Below are 19304 nucleotides of genomic sequence, written 5' to 3' on the forward strand. Positions count from 1 at the left end.
TGTGATTTTTTTTAGGTTTTGTAAAAAAAGGTTGTCCACCAAAGCTGCCACTTGGCTGCTTGTCTACAGGTTCTAACTTAAAATTTTGTCTTAAATAATAAGAATAAGGAGCATATTTGTACATATGAAATTCTTAGTTATGTGAAAAGGGCCGGAAGGCGTTAATAATACAAAGAAATAAGTAATTAATATGGTGTTCAAAATCATTATTTTGAGGTTTTTACACTTTTCGATTCAGTCGTTCGATTTTTTACAGTTTTAAAAACAATCAACATTCTTCAACCAGTTTATAGAATAGGTAATTTTATATTTTATGCTGTGTGTATTTTCACTTTTAATAAATGATCTATTATTTAAAATGTCAAGAGGGAAGATTAGTGGTTATTTATAATTATTTTGGTTAATATTTTGATTATTACATGACATGTTGGTACTTACTCTCATGGCTGTAATTCACCCACAGTGTTTGCTTATTCTTCTTGATGAATAACTAAATATTATATATGTAAAAGAAATCTTCTACTCTTACTTAAATCTATTCAAGCACTTTTATATTATTATTACCATATTATACATTTTACCAAGTACCAAGTAAGAATTCTTTGAATACAAAATGAAAATACGTGACCAGATGTCATGTTCACAAATGAGTCTATTACTAGAAATTTATAACTACACTCGGAACGCGAGAATGGATTCCCTTGAGTTGCGCTTACAGATGAGTCCGCAAATCGAATTTTAAGTTGCGTTCAAAACACAAGACATGATTTTAACTTAATAGTAACATAGCATTTAGTATTTTTGCGTTTAAATTCCTTTAAAATCATTGCATTGCTTATTTTATGTAGGTATTTATAATAACCACATATATATAATAAGATCAGCCACAAAATTCTGCTTAGAAAACTTGCTAATCATGGTATTCATGGAGATCTCCTTCGTTGGTTATCCTCATACGTAACAAACAGGTCCCAGGCTGTGACAGTGGGTGGATTTTCCTCCGTCTGGAAAATCATTACTTCCGGTGTGCCTCAGGGGTCCATTTTGGGTCCTTTGCTTTTCTCTATCTATATTAATGATATTACGACATGTTTTCACAACGCTCAAATTTTACTATTTGCTGACGATATGAAGATATACCTTCCTATAAGCTCCCCGGACTGTTCTGCGCGTTTACAAGCAGATCTTGATCGACTGACGGATTACTGTTTCAGAAATAAGCTTTTTATCAATATTTCTAAATGTTGAAAAGTCACATTCACACGTAACCGTGTAAAAATACTGCATGATTACACCATTTCTGGATCGATTTTAACAAATAAAGACTATGTGCGTGATCTCGGGGTTTTCTTGGACTCTAAACTTACCTTTGATAAACACGTTGATAACATTGTCACCAAAGCATCAAAAAGTCTAGGATTTGTACTGAGAACATGCAAATTTTTCAAAAATACTAAGACATATCTGACTCTCTACAATTCACATGTTCGTCCTCACCTGGAGTACTGTTCACCGGTTTGGAACCCGCGCTATATTGTTTATGTTAACAGGTTAGAAAGAGTTCAGGAATGATTTCTCAAATTCCTCAATTTTAAATCATTTAACATATACAACTCTTACGACGAAATCAAGAAACATTTTCAAATCACGAAACTACTCAACAGGAGGATTGTCGCTGATCAGATGCTGTTGTATAAAATTATTAACTCTAAAGTTGACTGCCCGGAGTTGCTGAACAAAATAAATTTTCATGCGCCAATTCGATACAGCAGACAAAATACCCTTTTCTACATTGATAGATGCAATACCAATTCCAACCAAAATGAATTTATGCAAAGGACATGTAACTACTATAATAATAAATTTGCAAATATAGACACTCGTGTTGACATATTCACTGCTAGTTACTATCACTACAGAATTTCATTGCATCACATTCTAACTCATATTAACCACTGTTAAATTGATTGTACCTAATATTTTAATATTACTTGCGTGGCAACTTTTCCTTATCCCTCTCCTCCCCTTTCCCTTTCCAACCCAAGTCTATTTATGTATAGTTATAATCACTTTTATTTATTGCTGTTTATGGTAGGCATATTATAGGTTTATCGTTTACAGGTTAGTTTTATGTTTCTGAATATATATCTGTGAACATTAATAATTGGTCTGTTTTTTTTGTTATTCTCTTATGTATATTGTGTTACTAAGACTGTTTATGTTCCTCAAATAAATAAATAAATAATAATTTAGAATCCATAACTTTTTAAAATCATTTTTTAATTTTATTTCGTTTCATTATTTATCTTGTTGGGTAGCTAAATAATATTTTCAAGATAATTTAACAATACATTGTTTACAGTTATTATTTTTCTATATTATTTGTAAATTCCACTGATAGTCCAGTCAAGTAAAACATGAAAAGGGGGTTGTGCTTGCAAAAGGTCCAGTCATTCTGAATTTTTTATATGTTGTTAGGACCTAAACCAGTGTTAAAAAAAAATAATTTGCAACTTCGAAAGTGCTGTGCGAGCGGCGGTGGACCTAAAAAACCAGAAAATTTTCGGATTTTTTTCAGTTTTTGCTCAATATCTCAGTAAAGGAAGGGTCTGACCGGTGTAGTCGGTATACATACTTTTAAAGTAGACTAAATTTGCTATAATTTGAAACCAAAGCGAGATATTGAGCAAAAACTGAAAAAAATCCGAAAATTTTCTGGTTTTTTAGGTCCACCGCCGCTCGCACAGCACTTTCGAAGTTGCAATTTTTTTTTTTAATACTGGTTTAGGTCCTAACAACATATAAAAAATTCAGAATGACTGGACCTTTTGCAAGCACGGATGTACATCTTGACTGGACTATGAGGTGACAATTCCTAAATACGTCATAAAACCACCCGCTCCCCTCCACAACACAATATTCTGTTTTTTTTCAGGGCTTGTGAACCACCGATCCCCGAACACTTTACAGAGGTCCTCAAGGCGAAGGGGTACCCAACATGCGGCTGCGGGAGGCATCCCCACGAACCCCAGCTGAAGAGGTACCAGGGCCTCGCCGACAGACACAAGGAACTCTGCGATGAGTATGGAATCGTCATTAAAGGGGTAAGTTGCTTGACACAGTGATGGTCGTTTTTATTTTACTTTTGAGAATAGCTATATAACGGAATTTTAAGTAAAACATATTCTAAAGCCGCATTGAAACCATTTATCATCATTAAACATACTAATAATTTCGGTTGCTCCGTTTTCTTTGTTTTGCGTCCCCGTGAAATCTGGTTCAAATAACTCAAATTTGTTTTGAATTTTATTGTCATTTTCACAATTTGTTTGTTTTTGAATCTTTATTTAGATGTACGCAAATTTTTTCATACATCTAGTAGGAAAATACAGAAAATAGCAATTACATTTTCAGAGAAAAAGATAAATACACAAAATTACATTAATTGGAACTGGTGTGTAAAGAATCTAAGCAAGCGATAAAGTTATTTTAATTTAATATTTTTTATCTGAAGATTATTTTAATTCTATATTTGAAATATTCATAGCTTTTGTTTACATTTCTTACGATTAATCTTGACATATTAAATCAGATTTCATAATTTTTTAATTGTTTGCGCTTTTTCTATTTCCTGGAAAGCGTTATTAAAAATACTAATTTTCGTTGAAACTCTGTTTGTTTGTAACTCTGGTTTAATGAACTCTGGAACATGGATTTCCTTAGAATTTGATATTGTTTTCGGTAAATATTCGGAATCGCTGGACAAGGATTATATGAAATATTTTTAAATAAAACCTTCTGATTTACCTTAATTACTATAAAAGGAATCTGACTGCATTTGGGAGATTTTTAATTTTAGCATTTTAATTTTTAATTACGTAAATCGAAAATTCACTTTCGTTGTATGGGATGACAGCTGGAATGATTTCTGTTGATGACATTTTCTCTTGTTGGTATTCTTGATACGAGTAGCTAGAATTTGAATCATTTCGGAATGCAAATTCTAGCTAGGTACTGTTTTGGCCAAACTCGAAAAATAAAATATTTTTATGTTACTTATAAAACTTAAATTATTTATATTTAGGTAATATTATAATTATTGTTTTATTTAACCTAAACTATAGTAACCTAACCTATAATAATCAAACCTAAACCAACCTAACCTAATCTAACCTATATCCTAATAATAATCCTACCTAACCTATAATAATCCAACCTAACCTATATCCTAATAATAATTCAACCTAACCTAACCTAACCTACAATAATCCAACCTAACCTAACCTAACCTACAATAATCCAACCTAACCTATATCCTAATAATAATCCTACCTAACCTATAATAATCCAACCTAACCTATATCCTAATAATAATCCAACCTAACCTAACCTAACCTATATCCTAATAATAATCCAACCTAACCTAACCTAACCTATATCCTAATAATAATCCAACCTAACCTAACCTATATCCTAATAATAATCCAACCCAACCTATAATAATCGAACCTAACCTACAATAATCCAACCTAACCTATAATAATCCAACCTAACCTAACCTAACCTATATCCTAATAATAATCCTACCTAACCTATAATATCCAATCTATCCTAACCTAACCTAAATCCTAATAATAAACCAACCTAACCTATAATAATCCAACCTTACCTATAATAACCCCACCTTTTTTAATTTTTCTATTTTATAAAACATACCTAAATATCTTTATTTTATTTTTCGAGTTTCGCTAAAATAGTACCTTACTAGTATTTGCACATGGTAAAAAATATAGCCACTCGTATCAGAAATACAAACAAAAGAAAATTTTATCAACAGAAAGCATTCCAGCTGTCATCCCATACAACGAAAGTGAATTTTCGATTTACGTAATTAAAAATTAAAATGCTAAAATTAAAAATATCCCAAATGCAGTCAGATTCCTTTTATAGTAATTAAGGTAAATCAGAAGGTTTTATTTAAAAATATTTCATATAATCCTTGTCCAGCGATTCCGAATAATTACCTTGTTTTCAAAATATATATTTTTTTACTATAAAATTTAATTTTAAGTTTTTTTTTGGAGAATTCAAACAAACGATGGATTTTTTAAATTTGAATACCGCACAAGAGTCCCAACTGCTCTCAAATAGTCTGGAGTCAGTGAGAATATGGCATCACCAACTGGGGTGTGTTGTGAGGCTGAAGGGTAGTGGGAAGTGGAAGGAGTATCCGGATATTCAGATCTAGTCACCAAACACGGCTGAAGTCATTTCAAGCAACGTTTAAATTCTGAATTGTGGTCTTACACCACGGCTATACTGAGAGTATCTTCCACTTTGGAACGTGCTGCAAGTATCATCAATATTATTTTTAATTAATAAATTGTCAAATAATATAAATTAATCAAATAAAAATTACTTGCGCACGCCGGGATTCGAACCCACAACCTTCGGCTTTCTAGTCGAGATAACCACGATAATATAATATTTTTAACAGAAAATTTACAACATTTTGAAAAATTGCTATTTTAAAAATTGAAACTGAGTTGTCGAGAATTCAGACTGTTAGTTATACTATTTAGTCGTGTATACTACGAGTTTAACCAGCGACGGTTTTCTCTGAGGTGCCTCTGTGCAGTAAACTCTCATTAAAAATATAAGCTATGAGATAAACCTGTATTATAAATTTCATGTTTAAAATACACCCGTTCTAAGAGATTGCTTTCCTAAGAAATAGTTCATTCAAAACCAAGAACCTAAAATCTTAGGTCCATGTACAAAACATATTAGTGGCACCAGAGCGGTAGACGTACAAAACCTTGGGTTTTTATTATCGTGATTTTCAACATCAAATAGTATTTTGAAAGAATCAACAGATTTTTTTATGTGATTATCATGTTTTATATAGGTAGTTAATTACCGAAAATGTTACTTTCGAATTAAATTCTTTGTAAGTTTCTTGTATAAATACTGATTATTTTATTTTATTCTATTTTTTGTTAGCTAAGAGATCATTTTTTTTTCACGAACGTTTTAATGTATCGCCGAATTTATTGCTATTGTATAGGGTGCGGCAGAGAGGACGGACGTTTTTGAGATGGGTAGTACTCTCCCCCTACGTCTACGATAGTGGTGAGGGGGGGGGGGGTGCCGCTTGACTCGTTAGTTCCTAGCATTGTTTTACCAGTTGTCGTCATGGAGCCGTGGACGGTGGAGCACCGCGTTTTCGCCTATGATTGTTTCGTCCGAAATAATGAGTCAGTCACCGTCGTACAGCGTGAGTTTCGTCGCCACTTCAACATTCACCGTAATAGAGCTGTTCCCTCTCAAAACACCATCCTTTGTTGGGTTGAATCACTTCGCAGGCGTGGTGAACTGATCAACAGAAGACCAAGAGGAGCTCCGCGAACAGTTCGAACTCCTGAAAATGTTGAACGCGTTCGACAAGCCTTTCTTCGCAGTCCGACTCGATCTGCCCGGAAACATGCTACTGCACTTCGCCTCAGTGATCGTTCGGTAAGGCGAATTTTGCATATGGATCTCCACTTTCACCCCTATGATATAGAGCGATGTTGGAGAGAGTCTACGCGAACTTCCAAGAACGCCTCCAGCACTGCATCAACGATTTCGGCCACCACATGCCTGATGTGATTTTCCACACTTGACTGTCTCAAATGCTATTTCCTCGCGAACCTGATTCCATAAATAAATTTGTTTTTGAGTAAAAATTAACTAGGTAAGTTTTTAGATTCTCACGGCCAAAAGCATTTTTGTTGTTTGTTTTTGGGGTGTTATGCCGTGTTGCGCTAACTCCTTCTTTAGCCGACGTTTCGGACAGCGTTGCAGTGTCCATCATCAGGGCAGATCCGGTAGATCCGAAGATGTGTAAATTTTGGTTGTCGAGTTTTGTGCTTATTTATTTGTGGCCTGGGCCCGTCCAAGTGCGAAATGCCAACGGAAGTGGCGACATCTTGTGGCGAATTCTGAAAGCACAGTATTTATGATAGCCTGGGGCCCATCCAAGTGCGAAATGCCAACGGAAGTGGCGCCATCTTGTGGTGAATTCTAGAATTAGAAAACCGATTGACAGCAGTTAGAGTAGATGTAACCAGTATCAAGGTATAAATGCAATGGTTTTATATTGTATTATTATATGGTATTGGAGTATACTTAGACATGTTATTTGCGTTTAGCTTTGGTGTAGCCGTCAATTACCGGATACCAAGAGCTGTTGAGCTTAGCTCCGTCGTCTCTATTGATATTAAATGGATTTTTGTAGATTTCAATTGCCTCCATAATCAGGCGTGATCTATAAGTTTTGGGTCTTCCCAGGACCTCGGGAGCAAATCCAAAGTAATGGCCGGTTTCAATTAAGTGTTCGGCGATAAACGAAGACAGAGTTGAACAAGACTCAAAAGGCTGTGCTTTCCTGCCTTTCGTTCACAATGTGACAGACAGAATTGCCAGGCTGTTGAGAAAAGAAAACATCAAAACTGTCTTCGGAACCACCACCAAAATCCAAGACCTACTGAGGTCTGCAAAGACTAAGTTTCCTCTGGAAGCAGATGGAGTGTACAAACTCAGCTGCTCTGGTTGTGACAAAGTTTATATAGGCCAGACAGAGCGGAAGATTTCCAAAAGGATAGCAGAACATTTTCGTGCTTGTAAACTTGGCCACCCTGATAAATCGGCAATCGCCGAACACTTAATTGAAACCGGCCATTACTTTGGATTTGCTCCCGAGGTCCTGGGAAGACCCAAAACTTATAGATCACGCCTGATTATGGAGGCAATTGAAATCTACAAAAATCCATTTAATATCAATAGAGACGACGGAGCTAAGCTCAACAGCTCTTGGTATCCGGTAATTGACGGCTAAACCAAAGCTAAACGCAAATAACATGTCAAGTATACTCCAATACCATATAATAATACAATATAAAACCATTGCATTTATACCTTGATACTGGGTACATCTACTCTAACTGCTGTCAATCGGTTTTCTAATTCTAGAATTCACCACAAGATGGCGCCACTTCCGTTGGCATTTCGCACTTGGATGGGCCCCAGGCTATCATAAATACTGTGCTTTCAGAATTCGCCACAAGATGTCGCCACTTCCGTTGGCATTTCGCACTTGGACGGGCCCAGGCCACAAATAAATAAGCACAAAACTCGACAACCAAAATTTACACATCTTCGGATCTACCGGATCTGCCCTGATGATGGACACTGCAACGCTGTCCGAAACGTCGGCTAAAGAAGGAGTTAGCGCAACACGGCATAACACCCCAGAAACAAAAAAAAAAAAAAAAAATTAACTATTTTATGATTTTTTTAAAACCTTCCGTCCTCTCAAACAACTGGCCCAACCAGTCAGTTGTCCGACGACATTCGCAAGTTGTGTTTCTTTGCAAATCCTTACCCAAGGTACCCCCGAGAGGAAACCGGCATTTACAGTCGATGTCACTGGCGTAGATGTCCAGTACAATATCGAAAAGACCAACATATTTTTTTCTTCATATATTTCTGATTGGACTCCCAGTGAGATAGACTACGAACCGCGACTGATTATAACAGAGAAATGTCGTGTTCCTTAGATCAGTGAGTGCTTTGTTATTTACGCACTCAGTTCACACAAATCTTCAAAGGGATTGGGAAATTGTTCAGAAAATAAAACCCATTCGTGTGTTATTAGTACCTACTTATGAGACGAGTGATGCGTTGGTTCTATTAGCGGGCCCATTGAATCACGATAGAGTTCCAGTTCGGTTCCGGCTGATACTATTCCTGGAGGCAGACTAAACGCTGACGCTGGTGATGATGACTCCACGACTAAAGACCTTTCGGTACGAGGAAGTAAGGTCATTATTAGTCATTGTCTGGAAATCTGTAAATTAGAATTCCTGGAAATGAGGAAACACCATTTTTTGGAAATTTTTCTATTTTAATTTAACAAGTTGACGGGGTAACAGTGTCAATAAGAAGCCGTGGTTGAGCGGTTAAGAATATGTAGTTAATTGTATACTAGCAAAATCGGTAGCTGACGCGTATACAATTTCAATAAGAAGATAACCGTGGACTAGGAATAATAGTTAAGTTTAGAACAGCATATTCGGTAGTTGACGGGGTAGCAGTGTCAGTAAGAATGTAGCAGTTGACGAGCGGTTAAGAATAATAGTTGTGAATAGCCTAATCTGTAGCTTATGCGGTTAAAATGTGTAAGAGGGTGGCCGTAGTGGATGAGCGGTTAAGAATAATAGCTAAGTTTAAAATAGCATAATCGGTAATTGGCGAGGTAGCAGTATCAGTAAGAAGGTAGCAGTTGACGAGCGGTTAGGAATGATAGTTGAGAATAGCCTAATCGGTAGCTTACGGGGTTAAAATGTGTAAGAAGGTAGCCGTAGTGGATGAGCGGTTAAGAATAATAAATTAGTTTAGAATAGCATACTCGGTAGCTTATGGGGTTACAATATCAATATGCACGTAGCTGTGTACGGGTGGTTAAAGATAATAGACAAGTTTAGAATAGCATAATCGGTAGCTTATGGGGTTACAATATCAATATGCACGTAGCTGTGTACGAGCGGTTAAAAATAATAGATATGTTAGGAATAGCATAATCGGTAGCTTATCGGGTTACGAAGTCAAGATAAAGGTAGCTGTACACGAGCGGTTAAGAATAGTAGATAAGTTTAGAATAGCATTATCGGTAGCTTATGGGGTTACAATGTCAATAAGAAGATAACCATGAAGACTTATCATAATAGTTAAGTGCAGAATAGCATAATCGGTAGCTTATGAGGTTACAATGTTAATATTAAGGTAGCTGTGGACGAGCGGTTAAGAAAATTTAAGTGTAGAATAGCGGAATCTGTTCTGAACGAGTGTCTTTCACAAAAGCGATACTGACAGATCTACGAATCTAGCTCTAGATAATTCATAATTTTTGCAAGGAATTTAATAATTAGTTTTGAAAATTAACCTTGGCATAGTTGTTTGAAATAAAATAGATATTAATTCTCTGTACTCAAACAAAGAATGCTCTCTATGAAAAGCCATATCATAAGGAATGCATTATTGTATTACTATCAAAGAGGTATCACGATACAATTTGTTATTTCCTAAAAGCCGATAGGTATCATTCGTTCCACAGTTTTACAGTTCCACAATGTGTATTCATTGAATTGTGGAATAAATATGACAAGTGTTTTAACGTCCATATTACTTTGTAAATTACAATTCCTTGAAAACAAGATTACGATCTCTCTCGAACCCAGACGGTGAAATTCGTTCCGAGAATGACACTTTTAAATTAGTAGCTTTTTTGGTTGCATTTGAAGTTTTAGTAGTTACTTTTTGCTTGAATTTGAACTACACACTGGCGCACGGACAGAAATCGATTTTGCTCTCATGATAAATTAATAGGCCTTGCTAAAAATGTTTTATCACAACGAAATAAAGAATTTTCGTTGTAATGCAAAAAGATTCTAATTTTCACCTGTTCGTATATCATGATAATATATTGTGTAATTTTAAAAAAAAATATTAAGAAACTTTTTAATTTATTCGTAAGGCCTACAATCCCCCTTTTAACCGTTATTACCAATAATTTGAAGATATTCTTCATAAATTAGCAATAGTATTTTTTATCTTAACTAAAAGTATTGCTACTACGATATATACATAATCCTCCAATGCTCCACACAGCATCCCCAAAGATGACGCAGGCACAGTAGGAGATTTGTATACTTAGTGCCTGCATGTAAAAATAATAAAAAATGATCAAATCGTAGATGCGTGGCGAAGCGAAAAAATTGTCCAAAGAAGCGAAGTTAGCAGTCCACAATGGAGTGCTGGTACCTACCCTGATGTATGGAAGTGAGGCATGGAACTGGCGGAGAAAGTATTAAAGTGGACTGAATGCCGTAGAAATGAGATCCCTGAGGCGTATGTGTAGTAAAACCATGTATAATCGTTTGAGAAATGTGAATATGCGCAAAGAGTGCAAGGCTGATGTAAACGTAATGAGCGAGACCAAGAAATGGACTCTTAGGTGGTATGGACATGTAGAGCGAATGAGCAAAAAAAGGAGTGTATGGAGAATATATGATGCACATGTGAATGGTAGCCCGATGAAGACATGGCACGACCAAGCGAATCAGATACTTGAGTCGGGCCATGTCAAGAGTCGGAATAATAGAAGAATTTGTATGAATGTGAATGAGGCAAGAAGTGTGTGTCAGACCGAGTTGTTTGGCGGTCCGTCCTCTCTGCCTACCCCTGCGGGGAAACGGCTTGATGGTTAGTTAGTTAGCTAGTGTAATTCCATATCTGAAATTAAAAAAAAACGTTACATAAAATATATGGTTTATAACTAAGTATGTAGGTATTTAAGAACATACTTGCAAATCTTTTGATTTCGGCGGAAATTTTCTTTTTGATTTATTAAATAAGAGAAAATAATTAGAAACATATTTTTTGAAAACGATTTTTACAGATTTATAACAAGTTTATCGTTGACTCTTTAAGTTTTAAGTTAAAAAATGTTATTTTTGAAGATTTGATAGATTTGTTTTGCCGAAACCTTAATTATATGAAATTCCCTCGATGGAAAAAAAATCGCAAAGTAAGCTCCGAAAATTATTTAAAACACGTTTTGTTCAAGACAAAAGACAATAATAAATCGAAACGAAACATGAAACAGAACAAGACACAGAAAAATAAAAAAGATAACGGTCTCAACTAGGAATCGAAGCCAGGAGCTCTGTCTTACCTCAGGGACATCGTCTTTAATCACTCGACCATTGGTACCCAATTAATTTATCTCATTTTTGAGGTGAATATTATCTTCTTCTTCAATGAAACCATAAAATAATTTTGGTACCTACCTATTTTATCGCTTGTCTGATGATGGTAAGTTGTTCCAATTTTGAAAATTAAAAATTCATTGAACTTGAATTATGTTACGCATTACCCATGAATGTTTCACATTATTACTTACTTACCCAAGCACTAACAAAGGAAATTATATGAATAATAATGGGTACCTATATCGACTGACCCTGACGCTCTGAATTAAAGTTATACATAACCTAAAAAAAAAACTATGATACTTTTCTTGCGATGTATATTTTTAAACTCTCGTGCTTTCAGATCTGTTTATAAAATTATCCTAAGGAATTTAGATTCCTCAGTTTTGAATTTGACTTTTTTCTCTTTGGTGGTCTTCCGAAAATAGCTTACTATCCCCTTACAGCAAATCTAATTTAAGGGCTTGTCAAAATGATTTGCGACCATTTAATAATACACGAGCATCTTTGTCGACGGCTTTACGAGGTCTTCTTTCTTCGGGGAAGACCATTTTTCATACCCTAGTCTTTGAACTTGCTTGCTGGAAGATTCGAAGATGGTACGTTGACTTGGTGACGAATGGCCGTGCAAAATACGCTTGAAAACCCTCATACCCAATTTCTACCGATTTATAACGTATAGTTTCTCGTTAACTCTTTAAGTTTTTAAGCTAAAAAAAGAGTTATTTTTTAAGATAATATCTATACATTTTTTATGCCGAAACGTTAATTATATGAAATTGCATCGATAGAAAAATCGCAAAGTAAGCTCCGAAAATTATTAAAAACACTTTTTGTTCTGTTATTTATGAGAAAGCTACAAGCCAAAAATATGTATATTCTTGGTATACCTTATATCGTAGGTAATAGGCATTAAAATCGCTTGACAAACGGAGTCTAGAAACGTTCGATTTCAAACAAAAAACTGTTTTTTATTTATTTTGTAAATAATTTTATAAGAAAGCAAAAAAGTTAATCAAATGAAACTGTCACAGATAATCTTAGATATAATACTGTATTTTTTAAAAGTTTTTTTCCTTTAAGCGTTCATACATTTCTATTGAAGAAATATTTCTTTTAGTATTTTACAGTTATATTTTTTATTGCGTAATTTATTTTTTCATTTGTATTCTACTCAAGCGAAGCGATAAGAAAACCTTCAATTTATCTAAACGCATATTTTTTGGTATTCATAATGGACACCAATTCGTTATAAAGATTAATCAAAATCGCCTTAATATGTTATGGGCATGAAAAAATTCATAGTGTATCTTTAAATGCAACTTAATCATTTGCCGAGCGATTATTGCTCTATTTCAAACGAGTCGTGTTTTATTAAATATTTATCCATTGTCGCTTAATTATTATCGTTTTTTAATATTAATATTCCAAACATGCCAAGAAAAAATGTCTAGTAAAACATTAATATTGTGGAGGTTTTAAATTCATCCGATTCTGCTGATAAATGGTCAAAATTAGATTTTTTTTTAAATGTGAATACCGCACAAGAGTTCGAACTACCTCTAACCGCCTGGAGCCAGTTATACAGGGTTTTCCAATAAGAGGTGTTATTTTAAATAGCCCGCTATTTCGGTAGATGTTACTTTCGAAGCTGTCATTTTTTGACATTTGACAAGTAGAAACTACGTCATTAGTAAAGATGGAACGATATACGCTTAAACAACGCATTGAAATTATTAAAATTCACTTGAGTGAATCAAATGCAAATCATTTTGAGTGATGAGGCCTATTTCCTCCTCGGTGGTTTCGTCAACAAGCAAAATTGTCGCATCTGGGGCTCGGAAAATCCAAGAGTTATTGTTGAAAGCCTCTTTATCCTTAACGTGTGACTGTTTGGTGCGGTTTATGGTCCAGTGGAGTCATTGTACCTTACTTTTTCGAAAATGAGGCTGGAGCAACAGTTACGGTGAATGAATTGCGCTATCAAGAGATGATTAATGAATTTTTATGGCCGGAGTTGGATGGTATTGATCTGGACAACGTTTACTTTCAATAAGATGGCGCTACGTGCCACACAAACAACGAAACCATTGATCTTTTACGGTTGAATATCAAAATAACACCTCTTATTGGAAAACCCTGTACTATGGCATCCTCGGTTGAGGTGTTTGTGAGACTGCAAGTACTGGGGAGGGGAAGGCGATAGACAAGTGCCTGATTATTCAGATCTGGTCCCCAAATACGGCTAAAGCCATTTCAATTCAATTTTCAATTCTAAATGGTGGTCTTACACCATATGGGCATACTGAGAGTATCTTCCACTAGAGAATCTGCCACAAATACAATATACATTATTTTTACAATAAACATTGCTTGGTGTGACTTTAACCATTTTTAAACGCATTTTTGGTGTTGTATAGCCAGATGCTTTTCTTCTTCACTTCCCCATACCCTTTGACCTTACAACATCCCTTGTTGAGGTATGTTGTGAGGTCAAATGTGAGGTCAAATGATGCCGTAATCCTAATATAATGGCTTTGGTCGGTTGAGACTCTATAAAAAGACCCCTAGTTATTGCACAACGCATTCTGTAAAAAAGGTACAAACATAACTAACTATCCATCACGCTGTTTCCTCGCAGGTGTATGCAGAGATGTTGGACTGCCAATCAACTCGGTCTTAGCATTCACTTCTCGTTTCATTCACTATCATACATCGTCTCAAACATACCGTTCTGGTATTCTGACTCTGGAAGTATTTTGTTCGCTTGATCGTGCTATATCTTCCTTGGACGTCCCCGACTTCCTCTACCTTTCACATTAGCGGCATATATCCTCGATACACTCCCTTCTTCGTTTATTCGCTCTACATGCCCAAACATTTCTAAATCTCTCTCATTACGCTCGCATCAGCTTTGCGTTATTTTTAAATCTAAATATTTCTCACACGAACATAGATGGTTTAACCAGACACGCCTCAGGGGTTTCATTTCTACACTGTTCGGTCAACTTACTTTCGTAATTCCTCTGGCAGCTCCATGCCTCACTGCAGTACATTAGAGTAGGCACCAGCACTTCATTGTGGACTGCTAACTTCGCTTCTTTAATAAACTTACTGCAAAAAATAAGTATTTTTTGTTACACCCACAATGCACCTGCATCTATCTACATTACATTTACATTATCTGTCTGTAAATTTGTTTGTTACGTTCCGGTTCCGGTTCAAGATGGTGGCCGTATTGGATCCTACCTTTTTATCCCGCCAGAGTTCCATGATCGTGGTTCCTACTACGATCTCGCCCGAAGAAAGTTAAATAGAAAAGAGTTGTCGTTGAGAAGGTGACATTTCTTTAGACAAATTGTATAATTCATTATTTGAAATTTTTTAAAATACGTCAAATATTTATAGTTTATAATTAAGCAGGTAGGTATTTAAGTACCTACTTATAATTCATACATGTACACTCGTATGTGTTCTGTCACCGCCATCTTTATTTACAGTCCGTGCTGTAAAAAATTAACGACAGTTAAAGAGGCCAGCTTCGGACTTTGCACTGGGTTTAGCAGAATTTGGTACTATTCCCTGCTACTAACCTATACCTATACTATACTTCTATATATATATATATATATATATATATATATATATATATATATATATATATATATATATATATAACTAACTAATCCATTGAAAACGCCCGAAAATGGGTATATTTATCTTCAGTTCATTTTCTACAGCACGGCCTGCATTAATAAAAGATGGCGGGGGTTCTGTTCGTAATCGACGAACTGCACATCATGAAACTGTTTTGTACATTCGTTTGTCGTAAGATAATCGTTTATTTTTTTACATTCTCGCTGAATCCGTTACCGTTTAATATTTTAACATTGTGTAAAAAAGGCACAACACATTATAAAGAATGCATTTCCCAGGGCAAAGGCCTATGATTCAACAGATCGTTTGTCCAAGCATTTCGGCGTAACGCAGAAGTCGTTGCTCCAGCAACGGTCTAACTTTCAGGACCAACGTCCTTTTAATATCAAAATCTCCTGAAAACAGTCAACGCACGTTTCCTGAAAGCGATTATTACTATAGCAAGTGTTTTGACCAGCCTTTGTCAAGTTTCGTCGACTTAAAAAGTTCACTTTTATAATAACAGCAGTATTCTTGTTGAAATTTACTCGTCATTTGAGTGCATGCTTTGTGTTTTGTGATTTGTGGAATTGGGAGTGTATTATCATTACTCCTTGTACTCGTTGAAAAGAATTAGTACTGTAATAACAAGCAAATTTAATTTTCGTTTGAGTAGAATACAAATAAAAATATAAATTACTAAATAAAAAATATAAATGTAAACTACTAAAAGGAATATTTTTCAATAGAAATGTATGAACGCGTAAAGGAAACAACTTTAAAAAAACACAGTATTATAGCTAAGATTATCTGTGACAGTTTCACTTGATTAACTTTTTTGCCTTCTTATAAAATTATTTACAAAATAAATAAAAACCGGTTTTGTGCTTGAAATCGAACGTTTCTAGACTCCGTTTTTCAAGCGATTTTAATGCCTATTACCTACAATATAAGGTATACTAAGAATGCGCACATTTTTGGCTTGTAGCTTCCTCTTAAGTAAAAATTTTGGGTGGGTTCTTTTTCACCTCTGGCGAAGCAGATAACTCGTTGGCTCCGGACCCAGGGGGCGGGGATTTGAAACAGAATTATAAAATTTATTTTGTTATGATTAACTGTCCAAAAAAGCGAAGCTAGCAGTCCAAAATGGAGTCTTTATACTGACCTTGATGTATGGTAGTGAGGCATGGAGCTTGCAGAGGAAGGATTAAAGTAGAGTGAATGCTGTAAAAATGATATAGCTGGTAAAACTACACATATAAACATGTGAAAATTTGCAAAGGATGCAAGGCTGTCGTTTAAGATTAAGAGAGAGACGCTCAGATGGTCTGGACATGTAGAGCGCACGAAAGAAGAAAGGAATGTAAGCAGAACAAATGGCGCGACTGTGGATAGTAGAAGAATTCCAGTCCCGCATCGAGTCATGGCACGATCAAGTGAATCAAATACGAATGAATACATGATACAATGAATACATGATACAATGAATACATGATACGATGAATACATGATACAATGAATACATGATACAATGAATACATGATACAATGAATACATGATACAATGAATACATGATACAATGAATACATGATACAATGAATACATGATACAATGAATACATGATACAATGAATACATGATACAATTAATACATGATACAATGAATACATGATACAATGAATACATGGTACAATGAATAAAATGAATACAATGCGACCCGGATAACGAAAACGGTGTGATAGTATATATAAAATAATTGACTGAGTCCTGTATTAACTCGACCTTTTCGTCTGTCCGTAAATTTGTTTGTGTGTTCCATTTCCGCTTTACGAAAGTCTGCAAAATACAATTTATTATTCAAGCAACCCTTACTTTCACTAGATGGCTAACTTTGACCATGGTTTAGTAATGATTTTTAATGAGAGAAACATTCGGTTTTGATTTAGTATATATGTAGTTATATTTCGTATTCTAAATATTAATAAATAACTACTGAATTTGGCTGAAGCGGTTTTTTATAATACATCCTAAAATAAATAAACGTAGAAAATACAATTGAATGTTTTACGAAAGGAAGGTTCGAGAATGTTCCCAAGCGCGTCACGTAGGCAAAATAATTCGATCTTTATGTCAAGGTTGCTGGTACTGTACTGTCGATTTCCTTCCCGCTGTCGCTTATAAAGGTGAAACATAAAACGTTCTCGAACATTCCAGTTGATACACATATGAGAAAATTAGAAACATGCTTTTTTGGACGTGAAGTCTACTACAATCTTCACATAACTACTGGTATAATCTCGTAGTATATTCACGGGGCTTTCCAGAGAGAGACACTACATACTCTCGTTACCGCACTTCTGAACGACTACCTTTCATAATCTAAAAGTTGCTTTAAATGCCTTCAGCCCCGTTTAGAGACTGTCTATAAATAGGCAGGTACTTCCCAACCTTCCTGTTCACCATCTCCTACCGCATCCCAATTCCTCCAGCCTCACAACATAACCCAACTGGGAATCCCATAGTCCAACTGGTACGGGACAGTTGGACTTCTGACATTTCTTGCTGTCGCCTTATTGTGGCTGAAGTTCGTGACCTCCACTATAATAGTCCTGATGAACCAGGCTTCTCCACTCCTGTTCAACATATCTTCCTCTGCTTCTCCTATCATACACTTGTCCATTGACCATGACCTTCTCTAGATGAGAGTTCTCAGTTTGGTGAGCAACATGATCATAGTATCCTAAAAAAACTAGGATAATATATGTATTTTTATATGAAACCGCACAAGACTCCCAACCGTTTAGAGCCAGTGAGAATATGGCTTCCCCAATTGGGGTATATTGTAAGGCTGAAGGTAATGGGAAGGCAATGGGGAGGAGGAATGTCGATAAGTACCTGGTTATATTGATATGGTCACTAACACGGCCAAAGCCACTTCAATTCTAAATGGTGGTCTTACACCAGAACGATACTGAGAGTATCTTGCACTCTGGAACGAGCCGCAAATATACAATTTATTATTTTTAAAATAACACAAATTAGATAAAAAATTTGAACTTAACCCGCGACCTCCAGCTTGCTAGTCGAGAGCCTTACCCCTCGACCACGGAGGCCGTCAAAATTATTGCATTCGTCTTTAAATTTGTTTGTATGTTCCGTTTCCGTTATATTCCTAACTCTTCCAGAATAGATAAGTTAGTTAGTCTGGCTATCCGTGGAAGCTACATAATTTGTAGTAGGTACCTACGTAATGACAATCTTTTGGATGGTTGTAGAAGTTTTTACCGCGGAAATATGTTGCGTTAGAATGTATCGACGCGCGATGTTTATTCTACCAAAAAACAGGCCCACCGTAGAGAGGCGTGTTTGAAATTAGGACACAAACATTTCTGTTATTTTCCGGCTAAATTCCGAATTCCTCGGGAAAGCCAAACAAGCGATTAGTTTGCCGGTGCTTGCGTGGCGCCACGGTGCCCATAAAGTGATGGAAAAGTTTTCGGGGTTACCTACTACACGATGCGGTCCTTCGATTCAAACCGTCCTGCTCCAATCCGCTTCCACGCAGACTATTCACCTCTTCCTCAACCCTCTGGGTCGTTTCTAACTGGATTGTGAGACTATTTACCTATTCCTCAACCTGTCTCTGGATCGTTTCTAACTGGATTGTGAGACTATTTACCTATTCCTCAACCTGTCTCTGGATCGTTTCTAACTGGATTGTGAGACTATTTACCTATTCCTCAACCTGTCTCTGGATCGTTTCTAACTGGATTGTGAGACTATTTACCTATTCCTCAACCTGTCTCTGGATCGTTTCTAACTGGATTGTGAGACTATTTACCTATTCCTCAACCTG

At 35.7% G+C, this 19304-nt stretch overlaps 1 protein-coding gene across 1 annotated transcript in view; it reads left to right on the plus strand.

Annotated features, from left to right (window-relative positions):
• The window catches only part of LOC149413778 (uncharacterized), a 46408-nt gene that overhangs the window by 1896 nt on the left and 25208 nt on the right, over positions 1-19304 (plus strand). The window contains exon 2 of the mRNA XM_089644465.1: positions 2936-3104. Coding sequence (XP_089500591.1) covers positions 2936-3104 — 169 coding nt within the window. The remainder of the gene's footprint in view (positions 1-2935; positions 3105-19304) is intronic.

Source organism: Hesperophylax consimilis, chromosome 21, assembly GCF_061612785.1.
Source record: "Hesperophylax consimilis isolate HC1 chromosome 21, BYU_Hcon_1.0, whole genome shotgun sequence".
Classification (NCBI taxonomy): Eukaryota; Metazoa; Arthropoda; class Insecta; order Trichoptera; family Limnephilidae; genus Hesperophylax; species Hesperophylax consimilis.